The sequence below is a fragment of the Heptranchias perlo genome, chromosome 1 (genome assembly GCF_035084215.1).
Source record: "Heptranchias perlo isolate sHepPer1 chromosome 1, sHepPer1.hap1, whole genome shotgun sequence".
Taxonomy (NCBI): Eukaryota; Metazoa; Chordata; class Chondrichthyes; order Hexanchiformes; family Hexanchidae; genus Heptranchias; species Heptranchias perlo.
The window spans coordinates 180,697,383-180,721,627 of record NC_090325.1 but is presented as its reverse complement, the minus strand read 5'-3'; the positions used below and the strand labels follow the sequence as shown (position 1 = coordinate 180,721,627).

At 40.8% G+C, this 24,245-nt stretch overlaps 1 protein-coding gene across 2 annotated transcripts in view; it reads right to left on the bottom strand.

The window, feature by feature from the left end:
• Positions 1–1,183: 1,183 nt before the first annotated feature.
• LOC137328332 (serine/threonine-protein phosphatase 2A 55 kDa regulatory subunit B gamma isoform) overlaps positions 1,184–24,245 on the bottom strand; it is a 338,393-nt gene continuing 315,331 nt past the window's right edge. For both annotated transcript variants that reach the window (XM_067994329.1, XM_067994330.1), the window contains 2 exons: positions 13,868–13,959; positions 1,184–3,341 (listed from right to left, as the gene is read on the bottom strand). In XM_067994329.1, coding sequence (XP_067850430.1) covers positions 3,050–3,341; positions 13,868–13,959 — 384 coding nt within the window. In that variant the 3' untranslated portion in view covers positions 1,184–3,049. The remainder of the gene's footprint in view (positions 3,342–13,867; positions 13,960–24,245) is intronic.

Below are 24,245 nucleotides of genomic sequence, written 5' to 3'. Positions count from 1 at the left end.
CCATCACCCCTGTGCTTGCTGACCTTCATTGGCTCCCAGTCCCCAAACACCTCCAATTTAAAATTCTCATCCTTGTGTTTAAATCCCTTCGTGGCCTTGCCCCTCCGTATCTCTGTAATCTTCTCCAGCCTTACAACCCTCCAAGAACGGTGCATTCCTCCAACTCTGGTCTCTTGTGCAACCCCATTCCCTTTGCCTCACCATTGGTGGCCATGCCTTCAGCCGCCTAGGCCCTGAGCTCTGGAATTCCCTCCCTAAACTTCTCCGCCTCTCCACCTCCATTAAGATCTCCTTCTTTGACTCTCCATCACATTTTGTCTGATTACACTTTTGTGAAACATCTTGGGATGTTTTTCTACATTAAAGAGGTTATATAAATGCCAGCTGCTTTGTTACCAACTCCACTGAAATTATCCATGAATCTCATTAATATTCTTGATCTCATCCTTGTTGCTAAAATGTCATGTTTGTCTTTATAAACCTGGATTATTTATTGACAGGGAAAGTCCTTTTTTTTTTACACACAAGTTATGCAATTACACCAAGGTCTGTATCCCATCGGAAAACTCTAAGTTTCCCCGCATACACTATTAAGACCACAAGAGCTATCTTCCAGTCCTCAGGAACCATCCCAGACTGAACTATGACATTTTACTTTTACATTTTATTACATAATTTTAAAAAAATTATGACTAAATCTGATTTCTGTCAATATTTCCTTATATTGAAATCATAAATACAACTTGTAATTTTAAATATAAATTTCATAATTTGGGGCTGACATTCACAAAGAAGAAATGGTACAGAATGATAAGGGAGCAGACAACATTCATCATATACATCAACACAGCTGAAGCAAGGCACGTGGGACAATTTACAGGTTCTCTTAATGGTGAGATATTGTTTACAAATAGAAGCTATTCAATAGCACTGGGTGAAGGTTTGATGGAAATACGGATACAAGACAGTACAATTTCATGCTGTAATAGTTTGTGCAAATTGTCAGCAAATGGCATCAATAGGCAAAGATCTGATTTTCTGTGTTACTAATAGCTTCAAGAGAACACTGTTGCAGTACTTTTTGTACCTAAGGCCAACATAAACAAATATACTCTTATGAATGAAACATATGTATTAAAAGAATGTCAGCCCAAAACAGCAAAGTACACCTTTAGGCAATATTAAAGGATGCAAAGGCTGATATTAGATTTTATTTGAAAACCTGATATTAACAAACCTGATAACCTTTCTGTCTTTGACAAACATTTTTACCAACTTTACATCAGAAGTAAAAAGCATTGGTCAGGTATAGACAAGCAACAGGTCCAATAGACACCCTCTTTCCCAAGCAAATTTCAAAGTTTGTCCTCAAAATAGCTAAAGTTGAAGATAGCTCTTATATATAGGCACCTCCTGCAGTTTTGCATTTTAACACTCAATACAATTGCCTCAAATTTATACTTTTTTTTGTTTAAGTCTTTTCCCCAGTAAGTCAAAAATAGGTGTCAGTGTCTAGCCTTCAATGAAGCTGCTCAGTGAACTGGAAAACCTAGAGAAGAGCAACTCTAAGGATGCACTGAGTATTCAGACATTCATTGTGTTTTGACAACACAGATTAACTCACTAAAACTGTATTGTGCTTTATGAATCAGAGCTCATTTTACAGATGAACACTCTTCCTGTATAAATCGGGGTAGAATAAGCTCCCTAAATTCCACGATGAATCAGAGTTTTGGACAAAGACACAGGTGTGGTTAGACACAAAATTTTGGGTTACTGGGAAATTCAGCAAAAAGTGAGAAAATACAAAAGGTCTTACGACATTAATCAGTGCAGAAACAAAGGGTGCAATAATTAAATAGTGTTCAGACTGTAAAGACTGTTCCAGCAAACCTTTTATCCCATTACTAAATATTTCCATGAAATCATTAACCTTCAAAACACAATAAACAGGTATTGTCCATATACATGACAGGTTCTCAAGAGGCAGTGTGTCTTCTGATGTTTTATTTCAAGTAGCAGCAAAATCAAACCTGTGTAACATTACCTTCCAGTTGTCCTCAGCATTGTTACAAAAAAACAATGGTTTTATTAGGGATGTTCTAATTAACGATAAGTGATAAGTTTTTACAGCCTGTAAAAATTATGCTCAACATTCCAACTAATTTTTTAACAGCTGTCTCAAATTTTGTAATAGGCCATAAACAATTCATCTCCCTAAAAGATTAAAAAAGAATCCACCTATTCCTTGATTTGTGCAATTTTCAGTACTATGGTTCTGTTTGACACAGTGATATGAAATTGGGTAGGACACTGCATTTTATCTGTTCTGGAGAATTATTGATGTGAGGCCTTTTTTTTTTACAATTTGCAAGGTATTCTTTGAAAAAAAAATTGCATAACCTTTCTGTTTGTGTTCTTTACAATGGCAGTGCTGGGTTATGGACCATTTTCCCACTTTGCAACCAGTGACCGTGTCAAAAGGTTTCAGGTCAGGTGTAAAATTGTTTAGATTCAATGAAAAGCTCAAACAACATTACCCTGACAATCCACTTTCACCCTAACTTCAGAAGAGCGCTCTACTCTGTACTGTGTCAGTTTTTAAACTGTCCTTAATGCTTTTGTGTCATTAGAAGCAAGGCCAACTGAATCCACTATAAAGACCGAAAATAAAATCAGGACTGAATAGGTAGTCAGATCTCAAGTAACTGTTCTATTTGTGTCCTTGTGTATAAATTCAGAGATCTTAGGTGAAAAGTTTTAAATAACCAGTAAAATTTCTAAGATGCCCGAACTATAAAAATTTGATTGACTGGAGAAGAGCTGTAACCGTGTAGATGGTAGCCATGTGTGCCCTTCTGTGTTCCACTCTGAAGTGCTGAGCTCACCCCCGGTGACAGAGAAAAATCAATTCTTACTGACAAGTGATACACACTAATGAGAAACCACACTCCACAATTCCACTAAGATGAATACAACCTTGTGAAGATCATTGGCAGAAAGGTCAGAAAAAAGGCCGGTTTATAATTACACCAAGGTATTTATAAACCTAGTGCATCTCCGAGTTCACTTTATCCTGAAATATGTAGAGATTGTTTGTCGCTGCCACTGCTATTATGTTCTCTGTTGGGTGCCAGGCCATGTGCAGGATCTTCTTGTTAAAGTCTAAACTGTCAACACTAATTTCATCTTTTCTCCTCTTGCCTCCTGTGCATACTTTGCGTGGTTTAAGCACAGCCCGTGGCTTACTGTTCTCCCTGGAAGCTTCCAGTGTGACATCTCGCTTTGTGTTGCGGTCAAACATCCTGAAGAAGTTATTGTAGGCACCAGTCATAATAACACTGTGGAGAAACAGACAATGAAGCTTTAGTCAAGGGAAATATGTATTTGATAATTAATCATCATGGTCACATAAATGTGTCAGCATACCACAAATCATTCTGAATTATATCCATGAACGTCCATGTTTTCAAAATATGAAGCCAATGGCAAGTTGAATTTTAAAGCAGACGGATTTTCAACCACCAGCACGTATTTGTCCTTTCTTTCAAACTACATACGTCCATTGTGAAAGCATACATTTCACATCCAGATACCACTGTATACCCCAAAATAGTTATGGTACCTTCATGAGTCAAGAACCCCCAACAATCATAGCTCAAACTGTGGAATGTTACCAATAGAAATTGACTCTACCTTCAGTAGAGCAATATTTGTTCCATTCTGAGAGGCAAAGACACAGACATCAAACTTCAGGAATCAGATACTGCACCTATGCTGTAGCAACTGGTCTCAGGCAATAGCTGCAGCATGGATTCCCACCAAGCATTTACAGTTTATACAGTTAAGCTCAAACTGTTATTCTCCGGCCCCAGAAAATGCACATGTGCAGAGCTCCCTCCCAGAGGTTAAAATTTATTTTTTTAAAAAAGAGAGTGCGGGTGGCAGCAACTGAGCTAAAAATTTAAATTAACTCTCAACAGGTTTTTAAAAAGATATTTCCCAGGGGGACCCAATGGACATTTTAAACCCGGTTTGACACTGCACCGCAGTTATTTACTATGTAGGATCTACCCTCCGACAGGGGGCTTCACACCACCTGGTCAGGTTCTAACTCCAGATTTATATGATAACCTTAGTGTCAATGTGAAATGCTTCACAGTGACACTAAAGTTGCAGTAGAAACATCCGTGTAAAACTTAAAGCATTCCTCCACAAATAGATAGTCATATCCAAGCATTGGATAATGAGTAAACACTAAGCAGGAAGGAAAGAAGTAAGAGAGGGGTTAGGAGGTAGAAAAAACATGGTCAAAGGGGGTTCATGGAGGCTTTTAATACCAGAGGGAGCTGGCAAGTTGGATGTGCTAACAGGTTCGAGGGGCTGAATGGCCTAATCCTATTCCTATGAGTGTGCACAATGGTGGATGAGAGAACAAGAAATAGGCAGGTGCCATAGGAACAGAGACTATGGGCAGGGACATTAGGTTGGAGGAGATCACGAAGATAGGGTGGGGGCAAGGCCATGGAGCAATCTGAAGGTGAGGGCAAGCGCAAAAAGGCATGGATTAGGGTTTCACCAGCAATAGGGGAAACAGGCAACATTTTGGAGATGAAAAACAAATCTAAACGATTAATCGGTTTTGGGGGGGTGGACGGTTGAGCTTGTTGTCAAGCAGAACACCATGGTTCTGTACCTCTGCTCTCAACCAGTAAATGGAGAAACCTTGGCCAGTTTTTCCCTCCTTAATCGAGGTGTGTAGAGGCTCACTGTAGCACCCCTTTTTGCTACCTCAGCTGAGATCCGCCATCTCAGCATAGACCAAAAATTGAGCTGCCTGAGGCCTTCTTGTTCTGCGCACCTCAGCTACTCACTACACAAACTTGAGCGATTGGACCGGCTGTCATGCAAATTTTTAAAGCATTTTTGAATTAGGTCTTATTTCAATGTTTTTAAGTTCATGTGATGATGAAATTAATATCTCAGTTGATGATATAGACAAATATTAATAAACATCACTGTTCATTAAACTACTTTGTTTCATTTTTAAAAATGCATCTGGAATCATGTTTTTCCAGTGAAGTTAGAAATTCATGCTGCAGTACAATTCTACAAGTGCAGGTGGCCCTCTAGTACAGTCTGCACCGCTTATAGCGGGTGTATTCTTGCAAACACGATTTGCCTGCTATACGCAGTGGCTGGTTTAACCTGATGGCCGAGATCCTGTGTTGGGAAGATAATTCCTTTATCCTTTTTAATAACAGATTCGAAAAGCTATAGACAGTAATTTGTCTGACAATTAACTATATTTATGATTGTTTCGAAACATTCATCTGAAGAGAGAGCAGTCCTACGTCCAGAAACTTACAAGTAAAGAAATTCCAGGGGATCGTGAGTATGCCAATCCAGGCCTCTTCATGCAGCTTTCCTTGAAGTTAGCTAAAGTTTCTGCTGAGCTGCAGCAAGTTACATTCTTATACGTTTCATTACTAGCACAAATGTGGGCATCATATATCCTATTGATACATCTACTGTTGTTCAGTTGCAGTTGTTACCCCCTTTTGTGTACACCCCTAACAAATTATCTCTTCCAATCTTCATTGCAAAGGAAACCTTTCCTCTTATCTACACTGGCAATCGAAATTCTCTCTTAAAACTCCCCCCTGCTGTGATAAAAAGCCTATCTGATTCAGCACACAGTTTAAACCAATTCCACCTTTCATTCTGTATTAAAATAATGTAAAAACATATCAATATTCTTACAGCCTGGAGGTTGCAGGCAACACGGTGCAAGACAAAAAATCTGTAACAGCAGTTACAAATTGCATGTTAAAGATGTAGAACGATTTAAAAGCTCATGTGAATAGTTAAAGCTCAACTGCCACAATTTGTATGTTACTTATTTGAACAGTTAAAAGAAGACACTTTTGCTATTGCAGCATGGGTGTGTTTTCTGTTTATTTACCCAGATGGTTTACCGAAGTCAACCTTGTCTCTAAACGGAGAAACAGTAACCTTGACTTGTCACTATCGGTATCTCATCACAAGGACAATGCGAGATCTGTTTTTCTTTCAAGGCAGTGCTGAGCTATGAAGTGAATTAAACACACCAATGTCTACATTTGGAGCCTGGAAGGTTGAGACTTTCACAACTTAGTGACCCTGTCCAAATACTTACTCGAGGTTTGTTATCAACCTGTTTGGAATTTCTGATGGGAATAGGGAACAACCAGAATTGTAAAGAAATCGCACTTTAACTGCCCAAAATAGTCGGCGTGCTCAATATGGTTTAAGCGGCGCCTTTGTAATTGATGCCTCTGGTAATTGGGAAATGGTTAGAACCATTTGTCTGTTATAGGCAGCTGTCCAGGATAAGTGGGGATGGTGTAAGTGGTGGGGAACTGTACCTAACCTAAGTGGCAATTCTTAATGTGAGAGATCCTGAGCAGTGATCATCGCTGACTGCAGGAGCCATTACAGCTAAGCTTGACTTTATCCCCACAGATGTAGTAGGGAAAACTGAAGTAATGCAAAACGAATACACAAGTCAGTCACACATAATCCTTAAGAAAAAAAGAGAAGCCAGAGTAAAACGTCAATTCATAGACTACATTTCACCAACAGAATCACCATGAACCTATTAACACAGAACTGACTTCATTCACTCCATAGCTACTTTTACCTCATGTGTTTTCATCTTAAGATTGTAAACTACAGCAAATAAAATCTTCACTTTGCCCACTACAAGAACATAACCACATACTCTATCATCAAGTAGATATATTTTCCATCCCAAATTTTCCTTATTAATCTTTAAATAGTATTATCTGTTTTAAGTATGTCTCCATGCGTACTTTTTTCAGACACTTTCCCCATCCTGGTATGCTGTACCTTTGTGCATTTCTCTATCACTCCGCATGTTTCATGTCAGCATCAGTACCTGCTGCTTCTCATTCTTGATATTTATTATGATAATTAGCATCATTGCCATAAATAATCCTTTCCCACCCCAGGTATAAACTAATTTTAGATATTTAGGAAAATAAATGTAAATTATCTTGTGATAATAAAAGACAATCTAATGATGCCCCAGCATTATTCATATCTAATAATTTTAACATTCATTAAGTTTTAATAGAAATAGCACTATGCCTGTATAAAATAGCCTTGTATGGGAAAATAAGCTGCTATTCAAAGCAGCACTCAGCAACTAAACAGATGGAGAAAACTGATTCCTTCCTTCTTAAAAAAAAATTGCCCATAAATCAGTAACAGAATGATTAATAAGAAACATGTCCCTCACATTGCCAGGCTCAGTCGGCCACAGTCATATTCCCCAATTACCTCATTATCACCCAGTTTAAAATGAAATAGAATGGACAAAAATAATAAAAATAAAGATCACTGTCTATGATAGACCTTTTTAAGCTTTTATTATTCAGTTAAGATATTACATTGTCCGTGATTGGACTACCAAAGCTAACAGCACTTCCCCCATGCTCTGATCAACCCCCATCCCCCTTTTAAAAGGACTCTTGTCTATAATTTATAACATTAGCTGATCAATCAGATTTTTGCATTTTTCTGTATCAGTACATTGCCAGGCTTAGTTGTGTGTGAAAATATGTGATGGAATCTCATTGAACTGTAGCCATGTGAGAGATATGAAAGTTGCTGAAAACAGCATTGTATATCACTGCTGGCAGAAATCTCTCAGATGATGGAAAGAAGTCAACAATTCAAAATGATTTAACAAAACCAGCATCATCAATTGCTCTAGAGAGTTATAAATCAAATACATAAAAACTCTATTGGCCCTGAAGGCAAATAATCAGTACATATTTCACTCAAAAAATAATGTAAAGATACTGTCACTTAGCAATGAAAAATACAGTCTTTTTTATTAGCCTGATCAGCACTCCAGAAGCAAGTTTGCACCAGTATTAGCAGAGTGAAGATAAAAGCACCAAAAAAGATGAGCTCTGTATTTCTGTACATACACCTGTCCTGTTTGGTATTCTGCAACTATAGGTTATGTTTTGAATATGATGCCAGTAGCTTTACCGCACTCATATTTTCTCTAAGAATTTACAATGAGAGAAATGTCGTCTATCAGAATGGGCAGCTAACTATTGTAGAACCAAACATGTTTGGTTGTGCTTTTACCACAGTACAGAACTGAGGAAGACACAGAGTACACTATCATTTTATTTACAATTTAGATTCACCACATCTACCAACTAACCAATAGTAAATCTTTTATCAATTTCAAAACACTATAAAGAAACTGTTATTGCAACCAGTATTCTCACTCACAGCTACTCACTAAAACCAGTGAATGTGAATGATGTGCAAAAAGAATCCAATTTCACATAAAAGGTATCTTACTTTGCTTTAGTAAAAAGAAGTGGCCATTTCCATTAAATATTGACTTCAGAACCCGTTCTTCCTCAGAAGCTGGGCTAAAAGATCAGTTTTAGTGTCTGTAGTTTGATTTGATTAATTACACTCGATTATACCCACAAATGAACAGCCACCTGTTCGCTTGGGAAGTGGCAATTTTCTGGGCTCTAATATAGACCAAAGAGCTGGCATATAAAATATGATTGAGTTAACATTTTTCATGTCTAAAATGAAAATTCCTCTAAGAGGTGTTTCTGAACTAGATAAAAGTAGAGGGGGGGGGGGGGGCGGCGAATTCCCTCAGCTGTTTAGCTGAACTCCCACTGTAACAGCTTGGAAAATGGCTGCGACATGTATATGCGAGGTCCCAATCTTATTTGGGAATTCTCACTTGGCTTTTGTAAGGGATAGAGCCTCAGCCAACCCTTTCAAGGGCACATGCAGAGGGGACAAGGCCAGAGACTCCACATGTTGGGAATTCCTGCATCCAGCGACCCATAATGGATCCAGGGCGACCCCAGAGGCCAGCACACCCAGTGTCATGAGTCATACTGTCCTCAAGAAGGGTGGATTTGGGCCTCACTGGGGTGGGGAGAGGGTACCTGGGCTAATAAAATCATCTGGATTCCTGAAGATGGAGAGAATTGTTTTTAAAATTTTTATGCGTCAACCACTTTACACAGGGAACCAAGGGGAAGAATGCATGGGGTCTCTGGAGGTGAGGTCTGAGTACCCCCTGATGGCAGCCAGGTGCCCGAGGTCTCAGTAGCATGGGGCTGCAAGGCACCCAAGATGTGCTAATACAGGTGCAGAAGCCCGGTGCAAATGAGATATCCTCCTACTGACTCCGCAAACTCGAGCAGGGTCAGTACTGGAGGGCACCAACGGACATGTTCCTGGCATAATTGCCAGGATCACGGTTGACACATTTTTAGGATCCACAAAGCTGACATTTTTGTTTGTTTTTTTTAAAAAGAGAAAAACTATCACACACTGTGTATTTTCACTGGTTACACCGTGCACTTAATTGTGTGCACTCACTTCAGGAAAAAATTCTCAGATTAAAGTTGTAAGATTGGATGTGGACTAGTGTGTGCCACCTCTAATGGAAAGTAATACAGCAAGACCTGTAGGGGCTTCGGAGCAGGTCTTCTCTTCCCAATGAATTGTGGATGGTGTAAGATGAAGAACAGAGTTTAAGAGGGAAAACACTAAAGTACCGTGCAACAAAATAATAATTTATCCGGAAAGACAGCATGAGTCTACAATAAGACGATACAGTAGCTAAAAATTGTCCATATCATATTTGACAACCTTCCCACATTTCATGAAAGACCAATATTTATGATGAAACTATCATACTGAATGCTTGCTCTTCATGTGACTTTTGGCTGCCAGTTGATGTAATACATTGGTTCAACATACTTTTCTTTTCTGTAATTGCTTTCTATATTTAACACTAACCTAATTTTCCACAATTCTAATTTGGTGATAAATATACTGCAGTGATGGGTTTCATGTTCCGACACTGCATTAGCACAAGATTAAAGTTGCAGTTGCTCGTATCTATGCCCAGATGACAAATGTATCCCATGTGTGTCCAATATAAATCACTTCTTAAGATCTGTATTCAGTCTGTTGATTACAGCTAGAGTACATCAATCAAATTCTAATCACAATTGCAATGGACATATTTAATAAGAAACCTTTGCTGCAGAGTTCTATCAGCAGCACTCAATGTACTCTTGTCCTCAGTTATTCTAATATTTCTGCACCAATTCGTCTCCCATCCCCATTTAAAAAATATATATTTTTCTTCCCCTCTTTTGGCTCTCCTCCTCCCTGTTGCCCTGTGATGTTCCACAAGGATCCGTGCTGGGACCACTGTTGTTCATCATTTACATAAACAATTTGGACTCGGGAATCGGAAGTACAATTTTAAAATTTGCGGATGACACCAAATTGGGGGATATAGTTAATACTGAGGAGAACTGCGACAAAATACAGGAAGACATTAATAAACTTGCGGAATGGACATGTATTTGGCAAATGAATTTCAATATAGATAAATGTGAGGTGGTACATTTTGGTAGGAAGAATAAGCTGGCCGCATACTCCTTGGAAAATAAGAGTCTAAACAGGGTAGAGGAGCAGAGAGATCTGGGGGTACAGGTACACAAATCAACGACGCAGGTTAATGAGGCCATTAAAAAAAGCAAACAAAGTAGTGGGATTAATTTCTAGAGGGATAGAATTGAAAAGCAAAGAAGTTATGTTAAACTTGTATGGAACCTTGGTTAGACCACACTTGGAGTACTGTGAACATTTCTGGTCTCCATATTATAAAAAGGGTATAGAGGCACTGGAAAAGTTGCAAAAAAGATTTACTAGGATGATACCAGAACGGAGAGGTTAAATGTATAAGGAAAGATTGAACAGGCTGGGGCTCTTTTCTCTAGAAAAGAGAAGACTGAAGGGTGACCTGATAAAGGTCTTTAAGATAATGAAAGAGTTTGATAGGGTAGACGTACAGAAGATGTTTCCACTTGCGGAGGAGACCAGAACTAGGGGCCATAAATATAAGATAGTCATTAATAAACCCAATAGGAAAGTTGCATTAAAATCAATTTATTGTGTAAATATTTAAGTACTTTTAGTTGTGCAAAAGACATTTAGAAATTTATCTGTAGCTATAGGTGGTTATCTTTGGGAGTTAGTGAGCCTAAATCAGCATAAAACAAAGTACAGATGCTTACAGGATTCAAATCTACAGTTTCAATAATTTTTGTTGGACTGGCTGTCGTCAATCAAAAACTGAGTCAGACTCGGCTGAATAGGGTTTGGTGTAAAATCACTGAATGATGGCTTATGGCTTATTTGTTAATTCTGCTTCATAACTTAAAGCCCCAACTTCAAAACATCCCTTTCAGTCTTCTTTTATAGAGTTTAGAATAACTGGTTTTGGTTTACAGTCAAATGCTATTAAGATGTATCCCAGTACTTGATTGACATTATTTACAGCAGCCTCACATTGACTTGATACTTTCAGTTTATCATTAATTAACCCCCAAACCTTTTCTTTCTTCACTAGTGCACATCTGAGCTTTTAAAAAATTTGAGTCATCTTCCAGGCTGATTCTAAAGTAAAGAAATCTCATTTACTCCTTTGAAAATTATCTGAAAATTTGTACTCGAATTCTCAAAGCACTGTGGGAACCCATAAAAATATGTGTGAGTATTAGTTGTAAAGACTGCAGACTGACTTACATGCTTTAAGACTGGAGGTTGCCTGCAGAAGCACTATAGCCACTTGGTGTAGCAGGAAATCAATGCAAAAAGAATACTGTACAAGGGTTTCAAAATAACTCCAAGCTGTTGGGACACCTTAGCTATTCCACCTCAGGTAACATATCAAGGCAACCTATCTATTCATAGAATTTGAGCTATTTCACTGGAGATGAACATCCAGCCATGCCAGTGAGCTTAACACAATCACATTTGCTTGGTTCAGTCCTTATGGATGAGCAGAGCTGTCTACATTAGACAAATGCTTGGCACAAAATTTTCAGTTGTGATTACCTGGGGCATTGCCTCGTGTCAAAAATAATTAAGCACAGTTAAAAGCAGTAAGCAGTGTTCATCACATGGGCCACAGTGACTATGATATGGGCCGCATGATATTGGCTGAGGCCAATCAGCAGTTTTGTCAGTCTGCTCTTTCAGCTGGGAAATGCTTCACATCCCAATTAATTTAAAGCAGAGAAGGGGAGAAAAACACAAAAGCATTTAAACAAAATGTAGGTGATTAGATCTCCAAATAGAATACATGTTTATGGCAAGTAACAGAGCTTATGAAAAAAAATTGCTTTTTTAGCCATTAGCATTTCCCACATTGTAAAAAAAAATGTTATTTTAAAATGAGCTCTGTATTTTATATTTTTGAATATAATGCACATCTGTCTATTGTGGGTTTAGTTGTTTCCTACTGTGCTGCAGGCACTATAATGGTATTTCCAATGAATAATTTAGCAATAGCTGTAACTGCAGTAACTGTTTAACAACTTGAAGCAGAGAGTTTAAAGACTATTAAGATAAGAATACATCAGCTTTTCAATCCAATACTGTGAATTACATTATCACAGGTCCGGCAATGTATTTCTTCCTTTTTAGCCAAGCAAGTAACTTGAGGAATCCAGAAATAAGTTTGGCATTGCAGTATTTGCCTTGTAAAATAATTGCTTTTCTTTTGTGGTTTCAATAAAGAGAAACCAAAATGGAATGTACACTCGGATATTCTGAATTATGTTTAATCCTCTTCAATGTTCATTCGCTGTCTTCTCCCCGATGCCACCAACTGTTTGAGTATTTCTGCAAATGCAGAGCAACTCATACAGTTGATGAGCTTTTTCTGTGCCACTGTACACTAAGAAATTGTTACAAGATTAGAATCCCTTGGCTGGGGGGGGGGGAGGGGGGGAGGGAGAAATACCAATTGTGAGAATAAGATCGTAATCTCTTACAAGAACAAACAAATTCACTTGCATTTATAAAGTGCCGTTCACATTTTTAGGACAACTCAAAACGTTTTACAACCAATGAATGACTTTTGAAGTATGGTCACTGTTGATTGGTAGGTAAACACGACAGTCAATTTGCGCACATCAAGGTTCCACAAACAGCAATGAGATGAATGACCATTAATCTGTTTTTGGTGGTGTTGATTGAGGGATAAATGTTGGCCAGGACACCAGGAGAACTCCTTTGCCCTTCTTCAAATAGTGCCATGGAACCTTTCACTCGAGGGGGCAGACAGAGCTTAAGTTTTCATGTTTCCTCCAGATGACGGCACCTCCGACAATGCAGCAGTCCCTCAATACAGCATTGAAGTGTTGGCCTAAATTATTTGCTCAAGTCCTGCAGTGGGACTTAAACCTACAGCCTTCTGACTCAGGCAAGTGTGCTACCACTCAGCCAAGGCTGACACGTGAGCAAGCCATTGAATGCAGCAGGATTGGTAGGCCTGCATATGTGTGATATAAGAACAGATAACCCCTGAGCTTGAACTACCATCCCTCAGCTAGTACATGTAGACTGATCACAGGTAGAATATGACAGGTGGCAGCAGCCTGTCTGTCCTGTTCAGTACCACTGTGACACCTGAACAGTCCTGGTTAATGTGGCTTGGTTGGGTTCCACTTGCCAGTGGGCCCTGGTAAAGCCCCAAGGTGAGTTCAAATTTGAAGTTAAATAAAAAAAAACACAACTGGATCTATAGAATGGAGATCATGACAAATTCTCCTGATACGATGTTGTGACTCTACTAGGATTTGTTACAGAAGTCTAATGATAATACAGAATTCGGAGTTACCTTCCAACAGAGGAAAACTCTCACTGCACTGGAACATCAAAGCAACCTGTTTATATCATGGTCTCTAGAATTAAACGAAGAGTTAGAGCTACTGACCTGTCTGAGCCATTCCATGCACATTCAAATTTGTCAAAGATGCAGTCATTCTCATAGAGAGAACAAAGCTTACTCCGGAGGTAATCATGAACCTGTTAAAAAAAATTAGCAACATTAACATTAAGCAATTGAAAGAATACCATAGCAACAGTAAATAACTAGTAATTAGCAGGATAATTGAAGCAAAAGATTTTAAACCAATTACAATTAACAAAATGAAAGCATAATCAATACATTTCTGCTCACGAGAAATAGATCACTGCCAAAATCAGTGTCCAATTATCTGAATGCTTCAATGCTTCAAATTGACTACCATAGCAATTTTAGGCAATCCTTTCTATGCTAAAGCATGCAATTACCATAAACTGTTCTGCCCATGCGGAATTTCCTGAAACTCTTAGGTTATTGAAACAGCTTTTTGTGACTGTAAATGTACATCAGATATAAGCCACATTGTGACAATGAATGTGCATTAGATATGTCAGACTGACCATAAATGTACAGTAGATATAAACCAGACCGACAGTAAATATGCTTCAGATGTAACCAGTGAATGTGCGTTAGGAAAAATGCAGACTGTACCAGTGAATGTGCGTTAGGTAGAATGCAGACTGTACCAGTGAATGTGCGTTAGGTAGAATGCAGACTGTACCAGTGAATGTGTGTTAGGTAGAATGCAGACTGTACCAGTGAATGTGCGTTAGGTAGAATGCAGGCTGTACCAGTGAATGTGCGTTAGGTAGAATGCAGACTGTACCAGTGAATGTGCGTTAGGTAGAATGCAGGCTGTACCAGTGAATGTGTGTCAGATAAAATGCTGACTGTACCGGTGAATGTGCATTACATATTATGCAGACTGTACCGGTGAATGTGTGTCAGATAAAATGCTGACTGTACCGGTGAATGTGCATTACATATTATGCAGACTGTACCGGTGAATGTGCATTACATATAATGCAGACTGTACCGGTGAATGTGCATTACATATAATGCAGACTGTACCAGTGAATGTGCATTACATATAATGCACACTGTACCAGTGAATGTGCGTTAGGTAGAATGCAGACTGTACCAGTGAATGTGCGTTAGGTAGAATGCAGGCTGTACCAGTGAATGTGCGTTAGGTAGAATGCAGACTGTACCAGTGAGTGTGCGTTAGGTAGAATGCAGACTGTACCAGTGAATGTGCGTTAGGTAGAATGCAGACTGTACCAGTGAATGTGCGTTAGGTAGAATGCAGACTGTACCAGTGAATGTGCGTTAGGTAGAATGCAGACTGTACCAGTGAGTGTGCGTTAGGTAGAATGCAGACTGTACCAGTGAATGTGCGTTAGGTAGAATGCAGACTGTACCAGTGAATGTGCGTTAGGTAGAATGCAGACTGTACCAGTGAGTGTGCGTTAGGTAGAATGCAGACTGTACCAGTGAGTGTGCGTTAGGTAGAATGCAGACTGTACCAGTGAATGTGCGTTAGGTAGAATGCAGACTGTACCAGTGAATGTGCGTTAGGTAGAATGCAGACTGTACCAGTGAGTGTGCGTTAGGTAGAATGCAGACTGTACCAGTGAATGTGCGTTAGGTAGAATGCAGACTGTACCAGTGAATGTGCGTTAGGTAGAATGCAGACTGTACCAGTGAATGTGCGTTAGGTAGAATGCAGACTGTACCAGTGAGTGGTGTTAGGTAGAATGCAGACTGTACCAGTGAATGTGCGTTAGGTAGAATGCAGACTGTACCAGTGAGTGTGCGTTAGGTAGAATGCAGACTGTACCAGTGAATGTGCGTTAGGTAGAATACAGACTGTACCCGTGAATGCGTGTGAGGTAGAATGCAGACTGTACCCGTGAATGCGTGTGAGGTAGAATGCAGACTGTACCAGTGAGTGGTGTTAGGTAGAATGCAGACTGTACCAGTGAATGTGCATTAGGTAGAATACAGACTGTACCCGTGAATGCGTGTGAGATAGAATGCAGACTGTACCCGTGAACGCGTGTGAGGTAGAATGCAGGCTGTACCCGTGAACGCGTGTGAGGTAGAATGCAGGCTGTACCAGTGAGTGGTGTTAGGTAGAATGCAGACTGTACCAGTGAGTGGTGTTAGGTAGAATGCAGACTGTACCAGTGAGTGGTGTTAGGTAGAATGCAGACTGTACCAGTGAGTGGTGTTAGGTAGAATGCAGACTGTACCGTAGGTAGAATGAAGATTGTACTGGTGAATGTGTTAGGTAGAATGAAGATTGTACTGGTGAATGTGTGTCAGATAAAATGCTGACTGTACCGGTAAATGTGCATTACATATAATGCAGACTGTACCGGTGAATGTGCATTAAATATAATGCAGACTGTACCGGTGAATGTGCATTACATATAATGCAGACTGTACCGGTGAATGTGCATTACATATAATGCAGACTGTACCGGTGAATGTGCATTACATATAATGCAGACTGTACCGGTGAATGTGCATTACATATAATGCAGACTGTACCAGTGAATGTGCGACAGACAGAAGGCAGACTATGAAAGTGAACGTATGTTAGATAGAGGTCTTTTGGAGAACAGGAGTGAAGAAAAGTAGCAGAAAAAGAGAGGGGAACAGAAACTGGAAACAAATTCTAACCTTCAGATGAAGCAATAAATAAATAATTAGATATTGGGAATGTAGGGAACGGGACTGCATATCACTTCTGCATCTGATACAGACAAAAACAATTTGTTCTCTTCTCATTCAAATTTCATCAGTTGACTGTCATTTTATAGTGTGTTTGTTTGAAGTAGAAAAAAAAATCCATTGCATGTACAAATGACGTTCTTTCTCTCCATTCAGCAACACCACATCTCCATTCAAACCCACTATTCATCTAATGTTCTTACAAACTCACTGGAAAAGACTATTCTTAATAATGTGGTGAAACCTATAAATCTAGGGAGTCCTAAGGGACCTGCATCGGGTGTCTTTTTTTTTGCAGGTATCCTTACTTTCAAAATGGACATTGTACGTCCAGTAAACCAGATGAGCCAAATATCCCGGGACTGGCTGTGTCTCCTGCAGCGTTCCTTCTTTTTTCACCCTCACCTGGGATTGTGCCTAATTCTGAAGCCCTGCCAGCGGGATAGGATTTCAGTTAATTTTCTGTTCACTGGGTTTCCCAATTCATTACCATTCCAGGGTCCTTTTCCATTGAGTGAGGGATGTCTTGATCCTGTGATCTGTTACATTGGCAGCCTGCATAGGGCAAGGTGGCTGGGAGATCTCAGCCAAACTGGGGGGATTAATACCCTGCAGATGCCTGTCTCCGACCCCCTCTGCTACAGCTACATGCGCTACAGTTGCTAATGTGTGAAGTGCTGGGGCGGTGGGTCGGGGGCTGTGGGTCGGGGGCTGTTAGCAGCTCATCTGTACCTGACGTACTGGTGGACTGAGATGTGGTGCTGCCCGGTTCAGTTCCTGGCTTTTGTTGAATGGGGAGTTCTTTACCCAGCATCCATAGCGGCAGAGAAACTGCTCTAACCCTGGGATACAGTCATTTAAGCACTCAATCCCAGAGATAGAGCGATTCCTTTGCCCCTATGGATGCACCCCATTCCACAAATCTGTTTCTTTCACCTACTGCCACCTCATGCTGACCTGCGTGTCCAGTGTTTTACATTAGAAATGGACTTGGTGCAGTGAAGGCTGCCTGTAGTTCGTAATTTGAGAGTGTCCGGGGTTTCAAGGTGCAGCTTATATCTGTTACAATGTAAGTTATTTGAGACTGTTGATAAGTGTCTGCTTATTGGGAGTGTCCATTTGTACAGGTTTCACTATAGTTTTAGAACTGTCGCCCTGTAAATAAAAAAAATAATGCTTTCCATGGTTTGTACACAGCTCATCTTACAGACACCAAATACAGTATACTGTCTGCATTCCGTGGAATGTCTATGGAATGACATATCATTTTCACTATTACCAAAGCTGTCAACAGCAGGGAAAGATTATGAGTGACATTCATTCAGCAACAGTACCAGAACTGTTTATTTTCTAAGAGTGACCTGTATTAAAACAAGTCATTCTAAAACCAAAACGAATGGCTGTAATTCCTATAGAGTGGGACTTGGCAGATCTTCTATTTGTAGCTGACTGACTAGGGGTGCGGTATGCTCTAGCAGTGAAAGGATATGGAAGAAGGCGATAGTGTAGTACCAAAAAGGGCAGGAATGCAGAGGGCAGCAAGTTCACATTTAGTTACGACGGCAGTAGTATCAGGATCATGCTCTCCTGATAACATAATTAAAATTAGTTTCAGGTGAGTTATTCCTATGTGGTTCAGACTGAATCCTTCAAGGTAAACATGGTTATCATTCACTAATCATCTCCTGCAGCTAAAAAGAATTAATTCAGACCTAAGTGTGGCTAGTTTGAAGTGACGTGTCACTCTTAAAAATAAACACAATCATAATTTAAAGCAAGTCTGCAATCTCTTGTTACATTTCCTGATGGTAAGAATAATTCCTAACATTTTTGGTTAATTCTTTTTAAAGGATACAAATATAACAGGAATGTGGCCCAAGGGTTTCTTGACTGAACAAGTTTGCTAGGAATGATTACTCAGAGCATATTGTATCAACCAACTAATTTGCTAATTCATGATTTTTTAAAAACTGATAACCGGTAACAGCGCTACTATAACAAATGCATGCTTGTTTGAGTGTCCAAATTCCAGAATGGCAGCCCTGCACTAAAAGCACTTTGAACAGTTTTAGAGTGATGGTCCACGTACTAATCCCCCACCACTAATGCTCCATATTTCAGAACACTGCATCTTAATTTTTGCCCCCCTCCCCAGGTTAAAGCCCAGCTTGTCGTCATAATTGGGAAGTAATTTTGTAACAAACAGCTGGTGTCTATCCACTGGAGTTCCACCCCCCACCCCCGACCCCCGACATTATAAGTTTCACAATATCAGAGTTAATTATAAACAGTTCCTATTGTAATTTTGTCTTTAGGGAGCAATGCAAAAAGCATGCTGCGACAAAAAGATTGTGTTGCAAAGATTTTTTTTGTTAACAGGTTTACCTATTAGGAGAGCTTGCTACAAACACAGCATAATGTAAGGAACAGTTCTACTCAGGCACTATAGTGCATGTACTCACATGAACACAAAGCAACTTCATGACCGAAATGAAGATAACTGAGCTGATCCAGTAAATCAATCCATTCTACCCCGTTCCCAGCAAAAACCTACCATTATAACAAAAAAGCTTATCTGCCTTCCAGCATTTATTGATGTCTAAGCATTATTGGTTCATTTACTTGCCCCATGCCAACTATTGATTTTGTAGACAGAATAACCAAAATCCCCTAAAGGATAAAATACGCTATTGACTTCGGAGAAAAATATCTAAACAGATCTCCGCACACACCACTTGTCCTGCAGTAGGTTGCCTGTGTGCCTTTTTTAATAGGGAATCTTGGGTGGCACAGGGAGATGTAAGAAAGACAAAGAGGCAAAAGTACAATTAACAAACAAAGGGAGAAATGAGCAACTCCAGCTCAAAATGTGGCATATTTTGTCCCAGTGAACGGGGGTCCCCATTGTATAGCTGTATATTTGTCAATGATTAAATAAATGTGCTTTTAACTGCAGAAGTTATGACTGTTACAGTGCAATTTTATGTTAATTCTGACTTTTAAGTGCAAGAAATTTTTGTTACCCATAAATTCTTAATAAAACCCAAAAGAAAGATGAAATACTTTATCAAGTGGTTTCAAACAAGATCTCCTGGTTCATCTACAGGTCCAGGACACATAGGACCCGCGGGGTGGGTTGCTCTTCCTGCCTGCCTCTCTTCTGTAGTCTTCTCCGGGCCTGAGTGGCCCTGGAGAGTGACCATGTGGTGTCTGCCGGTATGCTCAAGGCCTTCCATGACTGGTGGGCACCACGAGATGTACACTGTATAATTTATTTTGACAATATCCTGGTTTATCTGTTTGTAGCACATAGACTGAGGCCTGCTGATTTGGAGACCATTGTGGCAGAGGCCATGGTTTGCACAAGGCAGACAGTGTGGCAGCTACCTCACCCAATCCTTTGCCCCTACTAAAAGCTTCGGTAGGCAGAACATCACCTTCCAATTGATTCTGCGGTGGTTGTTCGTTGAATTCCAGAAATGATGTGGAGATGCCGGTGATGGACTGGGGTGGACAAATGTAAGGAATCTTACAACACCAGGTTATAGTCCAACAATTTTATTTTAAAATCACAAGCTTTCGGAGATTATCCCCTTCGTCAGGTGAGTGAGTGAACAAGAGGTTCTCAAATCGCATATCTTATATTAGGCTGGGACACCATCACACCAATCAAAAGGTGTCGTTGGTGTTCAGACAGGTTAGCCACGGAAAACAGTAGGTCCCAGTATGCTGAATACACATTGTGTCAAATTACACAGACAGAGAGAAAGAGACCCAAAAGGCAGAGAGACAGAGAGAGAGAATATTAAAAACAGATAACTTTAAAAAATAAAGTTATCTGTTTTTAATATTCTCTCTCTCTCTCTGCCTGTAATTTGACACAATGTGTATTCAGCATACTGGGACCTACTGTTTTCCGTGGCTAACCTGTCTGAACACCAACGACACCTTTTGATTGGTGTGATGGTGTCCCAGCCTAATATAAGATATGCGATTTGAGAACCTCTTATTCACTCACTAACCTGACGAAGGGGATAATCTCCGAAAGCTTGTGATTTTAAAATAAAATTGTTGGACTATAACCTGGTGTTGTAGAATTCCAGAAAGAGAGATGAGCCCGCTGATGGATTCCAATTGATTCTACTTCTGTGTATTTACTTCATTCAATATTTTCATTTTCAGCAATGCTTTATTTCAAGCAAGGTTGCATATACAGAACTAAAATTATAAAGGTTGAAAGCAAAGCAGCACACAATTCAATGCAAGATACTTTTGCCTATAACTGAGACCAAAGCAGAATCCTATCAAACTAAATCCTTTAAAAAAATCCTCGAGTATTGGAACAGTAGGGCTTTATTCAAACTATGCAATGTCTTAAAAACATAAGAAGAAAAAAAAATCAAGGATGAGAATAGATCACTTGTCTTATGGAAGCATCTCTCTCTAGTATTCCAATTCCCTCATGTAATTTCATTTCGAATTCTCCTGTCTTTGACTTCACTTCCTTACCTGGTAGATTATTCCAAACATTCATCACCCTGAAGAAATGTTACCAGGGATCTATTTTGTATTTTCATTGACTAATTTAAATACATATCATCTTGCTTACTGCATGTAGAAGTAATATTCTGGGCTCACTTTATCACCACCTTTTAATACTTTATATACCCCAATTCTCGAGACCACCTTTAACCTTTCTAGACTAGAGGTTAATCAATCCTTCATCACAGTGCATTCCCTTTACACTTAGGTTTATTCTTCTTGTACTTATCTGTACCCTTTGCAATATATACCTTTTGAAGTGCGTTATGAAAACAGCACAGTGCTCCAAATGTGGTCTGACCAGTTCATTATAAAACCTCAGCATAATCCCTGTAGACTTGTATTCTACTATCCTGGCTACATATCCCTACATTCTGTTCACTTTTTCTAACTGCTTCCTCCACAGGGAAGGAGGGAAAATTGGAGAGCCAGTCAGCCGGGCTGCTCTCACGCACACCCCACTTGTCTTGCAGTAGGTTGCCTGTGTGCCTTTTTTAATAGGGAATCTTAGGTGGCACAGGGAGATGCATAAAAGACAATGAGGAAAACGTACAATTTACAAACAAAGAGAGAAATAGGAGACTCCAACACAAAATACAATGGGCCCGATATTAGGAGGGCGGCGGGTTCGCAGCGGGGGGTCGACTGGGCCCGGTGAAATCGGGGTGCTCCGCATGGAATCGCAGGCTAATTGCAGCCACTTACCTGTGCGTCTGGGATTCGCGCTGGAAAGCTGCGCAGCGGGCGGACTGCGCATGCGCAGCATAGGCTGTCAGCTGGAGGAGCCCTATTTAAAGGGGCAGTTCTCCATTGACTGATGCTGCAGAAAATAGGAAAAATTACAGCATGGAGCAGCCCGGGGGGAAGGCTGCTCCCAGGTTTAATGATGCCTCACTCCAGGTATTATTGGATGGGGTGAGGAGGAGGGGAGGACAGAGATCTTCCCCCCGGCAGGCGGGAGGAAGTGGCCTGCCTCTGCCACCAAGAAGGCCTGGCTCAAGGTGGCATAGGAGGTCACCTGCACCACCAACATATCGCGCACCTGCATACAGTGCAGGAGGTGCTTCAATCACCTAAGTAGGTCAGCCAAAGTGAGTACACTTACTCTTTCCCCTACACTCCATCTGCCACATCACCGCCCCCACCCCACATCTCCTTCTGCACTGCCAACACTGCTCTATCACATCACTCCTCACACCCACTCAAACCTCATCCTCATCTTACCTGCACTTACTCACCTCGCCAGTACTCAGCCCGCCACTACCACTCAACCCAATCCTCATATAATCTCATGGCTCTATCTCATACTCACCCTCTCATGCATCTCTTTCACGGTCAGCCTCACTCAACCTGCCACTACCTGTGCTGCAGCCACAGGGCATGCATCACATATGTGCAGTAGGAAGCGTAAGGCAAATGTGTCGTGAGCATGAAGGGGATGCACAAGGGTGTTTGAGGGTTTGTCATGGTTTTTACTTACATTTAATTTCTGATCAACTCACATTACATATTATATTGTCACCACTACTGTCACGTCTTTGCGAATCTTGTCTGGTTTGTGCAATAATGCCCTTTCCTGAGGATCACAATGAAGACCCACAACTGATGCCACCCATTGTGTCACTGCAGAGTGGGTGTAGGTGTATTTGCAGGGCTCTTTTATGCAGAGACGTCGGCGATGTCCCCGGTTGCACCCTGGAAGGATGCGGAGGAGAAGTTGTTGAGGGCAGTGGTGACTTTGACAGCGACAGGTAAGAAGATGGTGCTCGGGCCAGCTGGAGCAGCTCGGCATGAAGGAGGCTGCAGTTGTCCACGACTACATGTCGAGTGACTCTGAGCCTCCGTGTGCACTGCCGCTCAGAGAGGCCCAGGAAGCTGAGCCTCGGTCTGTTGACCCCGTGGCGAGGGTAGTGCCTTCTGCAACGCATCTCTCTCTGCGGTTGCCCTCCCTCCTGCTGTGCAGGTGGCTGTGTCATTGTGTTGTGGGGCTCCACGTGTCAGAGGTGGACGGTGTGGCCGGCGAGTCTGTTGATGCTGTTCGCCCTCCGAGGAGGTCATGACTGCAGCTATGGCGGCCCCCATCCGGAAGATGTACATTTGAGGGGGTCCGCAAGGTAGGTAAATGTGTCTGAACACCGGGGTAAGTGTGAAAGTTTGTGAATTCTATTGTTAGGAGGAGGGTGGTGGAGGCCAAACTTTGTCCAAAGTGACAGAGTGGCCTCCTGCAATGAGTGAGGGTCTCCCCCCCCACACCTGTCAAATGGACCTTTGCAGCTGCCACAGGCTGATGGCTGCAACACGTCCATTTGAACTGGGAGTGTTTCCCCCAGTACGGGAAACAGTCCCAGTTGTTTGGAAAATCCCACCCCTCCTAAAACATCATGTTAATCAGGTCTGTAAACGATCTGAAGTACCTAAATAATTAATTTCAGTGGCACCCCCCCAATGCGGGGACTGCGCGTCACTGGGGAACCCGGAAGTGGGCGGGTTGGAGCCGGGCTCCCGCCCCGCCCCGGGAATCCCGATTTTCGCAGACCCCCCTGCCACGAACGCACCCGCTCGGGGGTGCGAAAATCGAGCCCAAGATGTGGAATTGTTTGTCCCAGTGAGTGGGGGCTCCAATTGCATATCTGTGTATTGACAATGATTAAATAAATTTCATTTTAATTGCGGATTTTATATGTTACCTCTGACTTTTAAGTGCAAAACACCTTTGTTACCCATAAAATTTTAATAAAAACTAAAATCCAAAGAAAGAGGAGATACTTTACAAAACGAGGGGGGCGGGGGGGAGGAGGAGGAGGAAGAGAGAGTGTTCTGTGGTTCCACATACAATTGAAAACTGAAATGTCATGTTGAAAAGGAAAGTATCCCATTTATTAGCTTGTCACCATTATACCACACATCTGCACTGATGATACCAAATTGTTAGATCTTATGATGCAATGTCAACATTTAATATTTTGTTTACTGCGTTAAATTAGTGCTCAACAAGGTGAGGGATGCCAGTGCTCGAGAACAGAACATTTCTCTGCTTTGTATTCTGTCTCAGCACCAAGGTACAGCATGCTTAGATGCAGAGTAAAATTCTCTCTGCTCTGCATCTAGGGCCCAACCTCAGAAGGTTGTTATAAATATTTCCATTTCCTGTGGCAGCTGTCTGTGT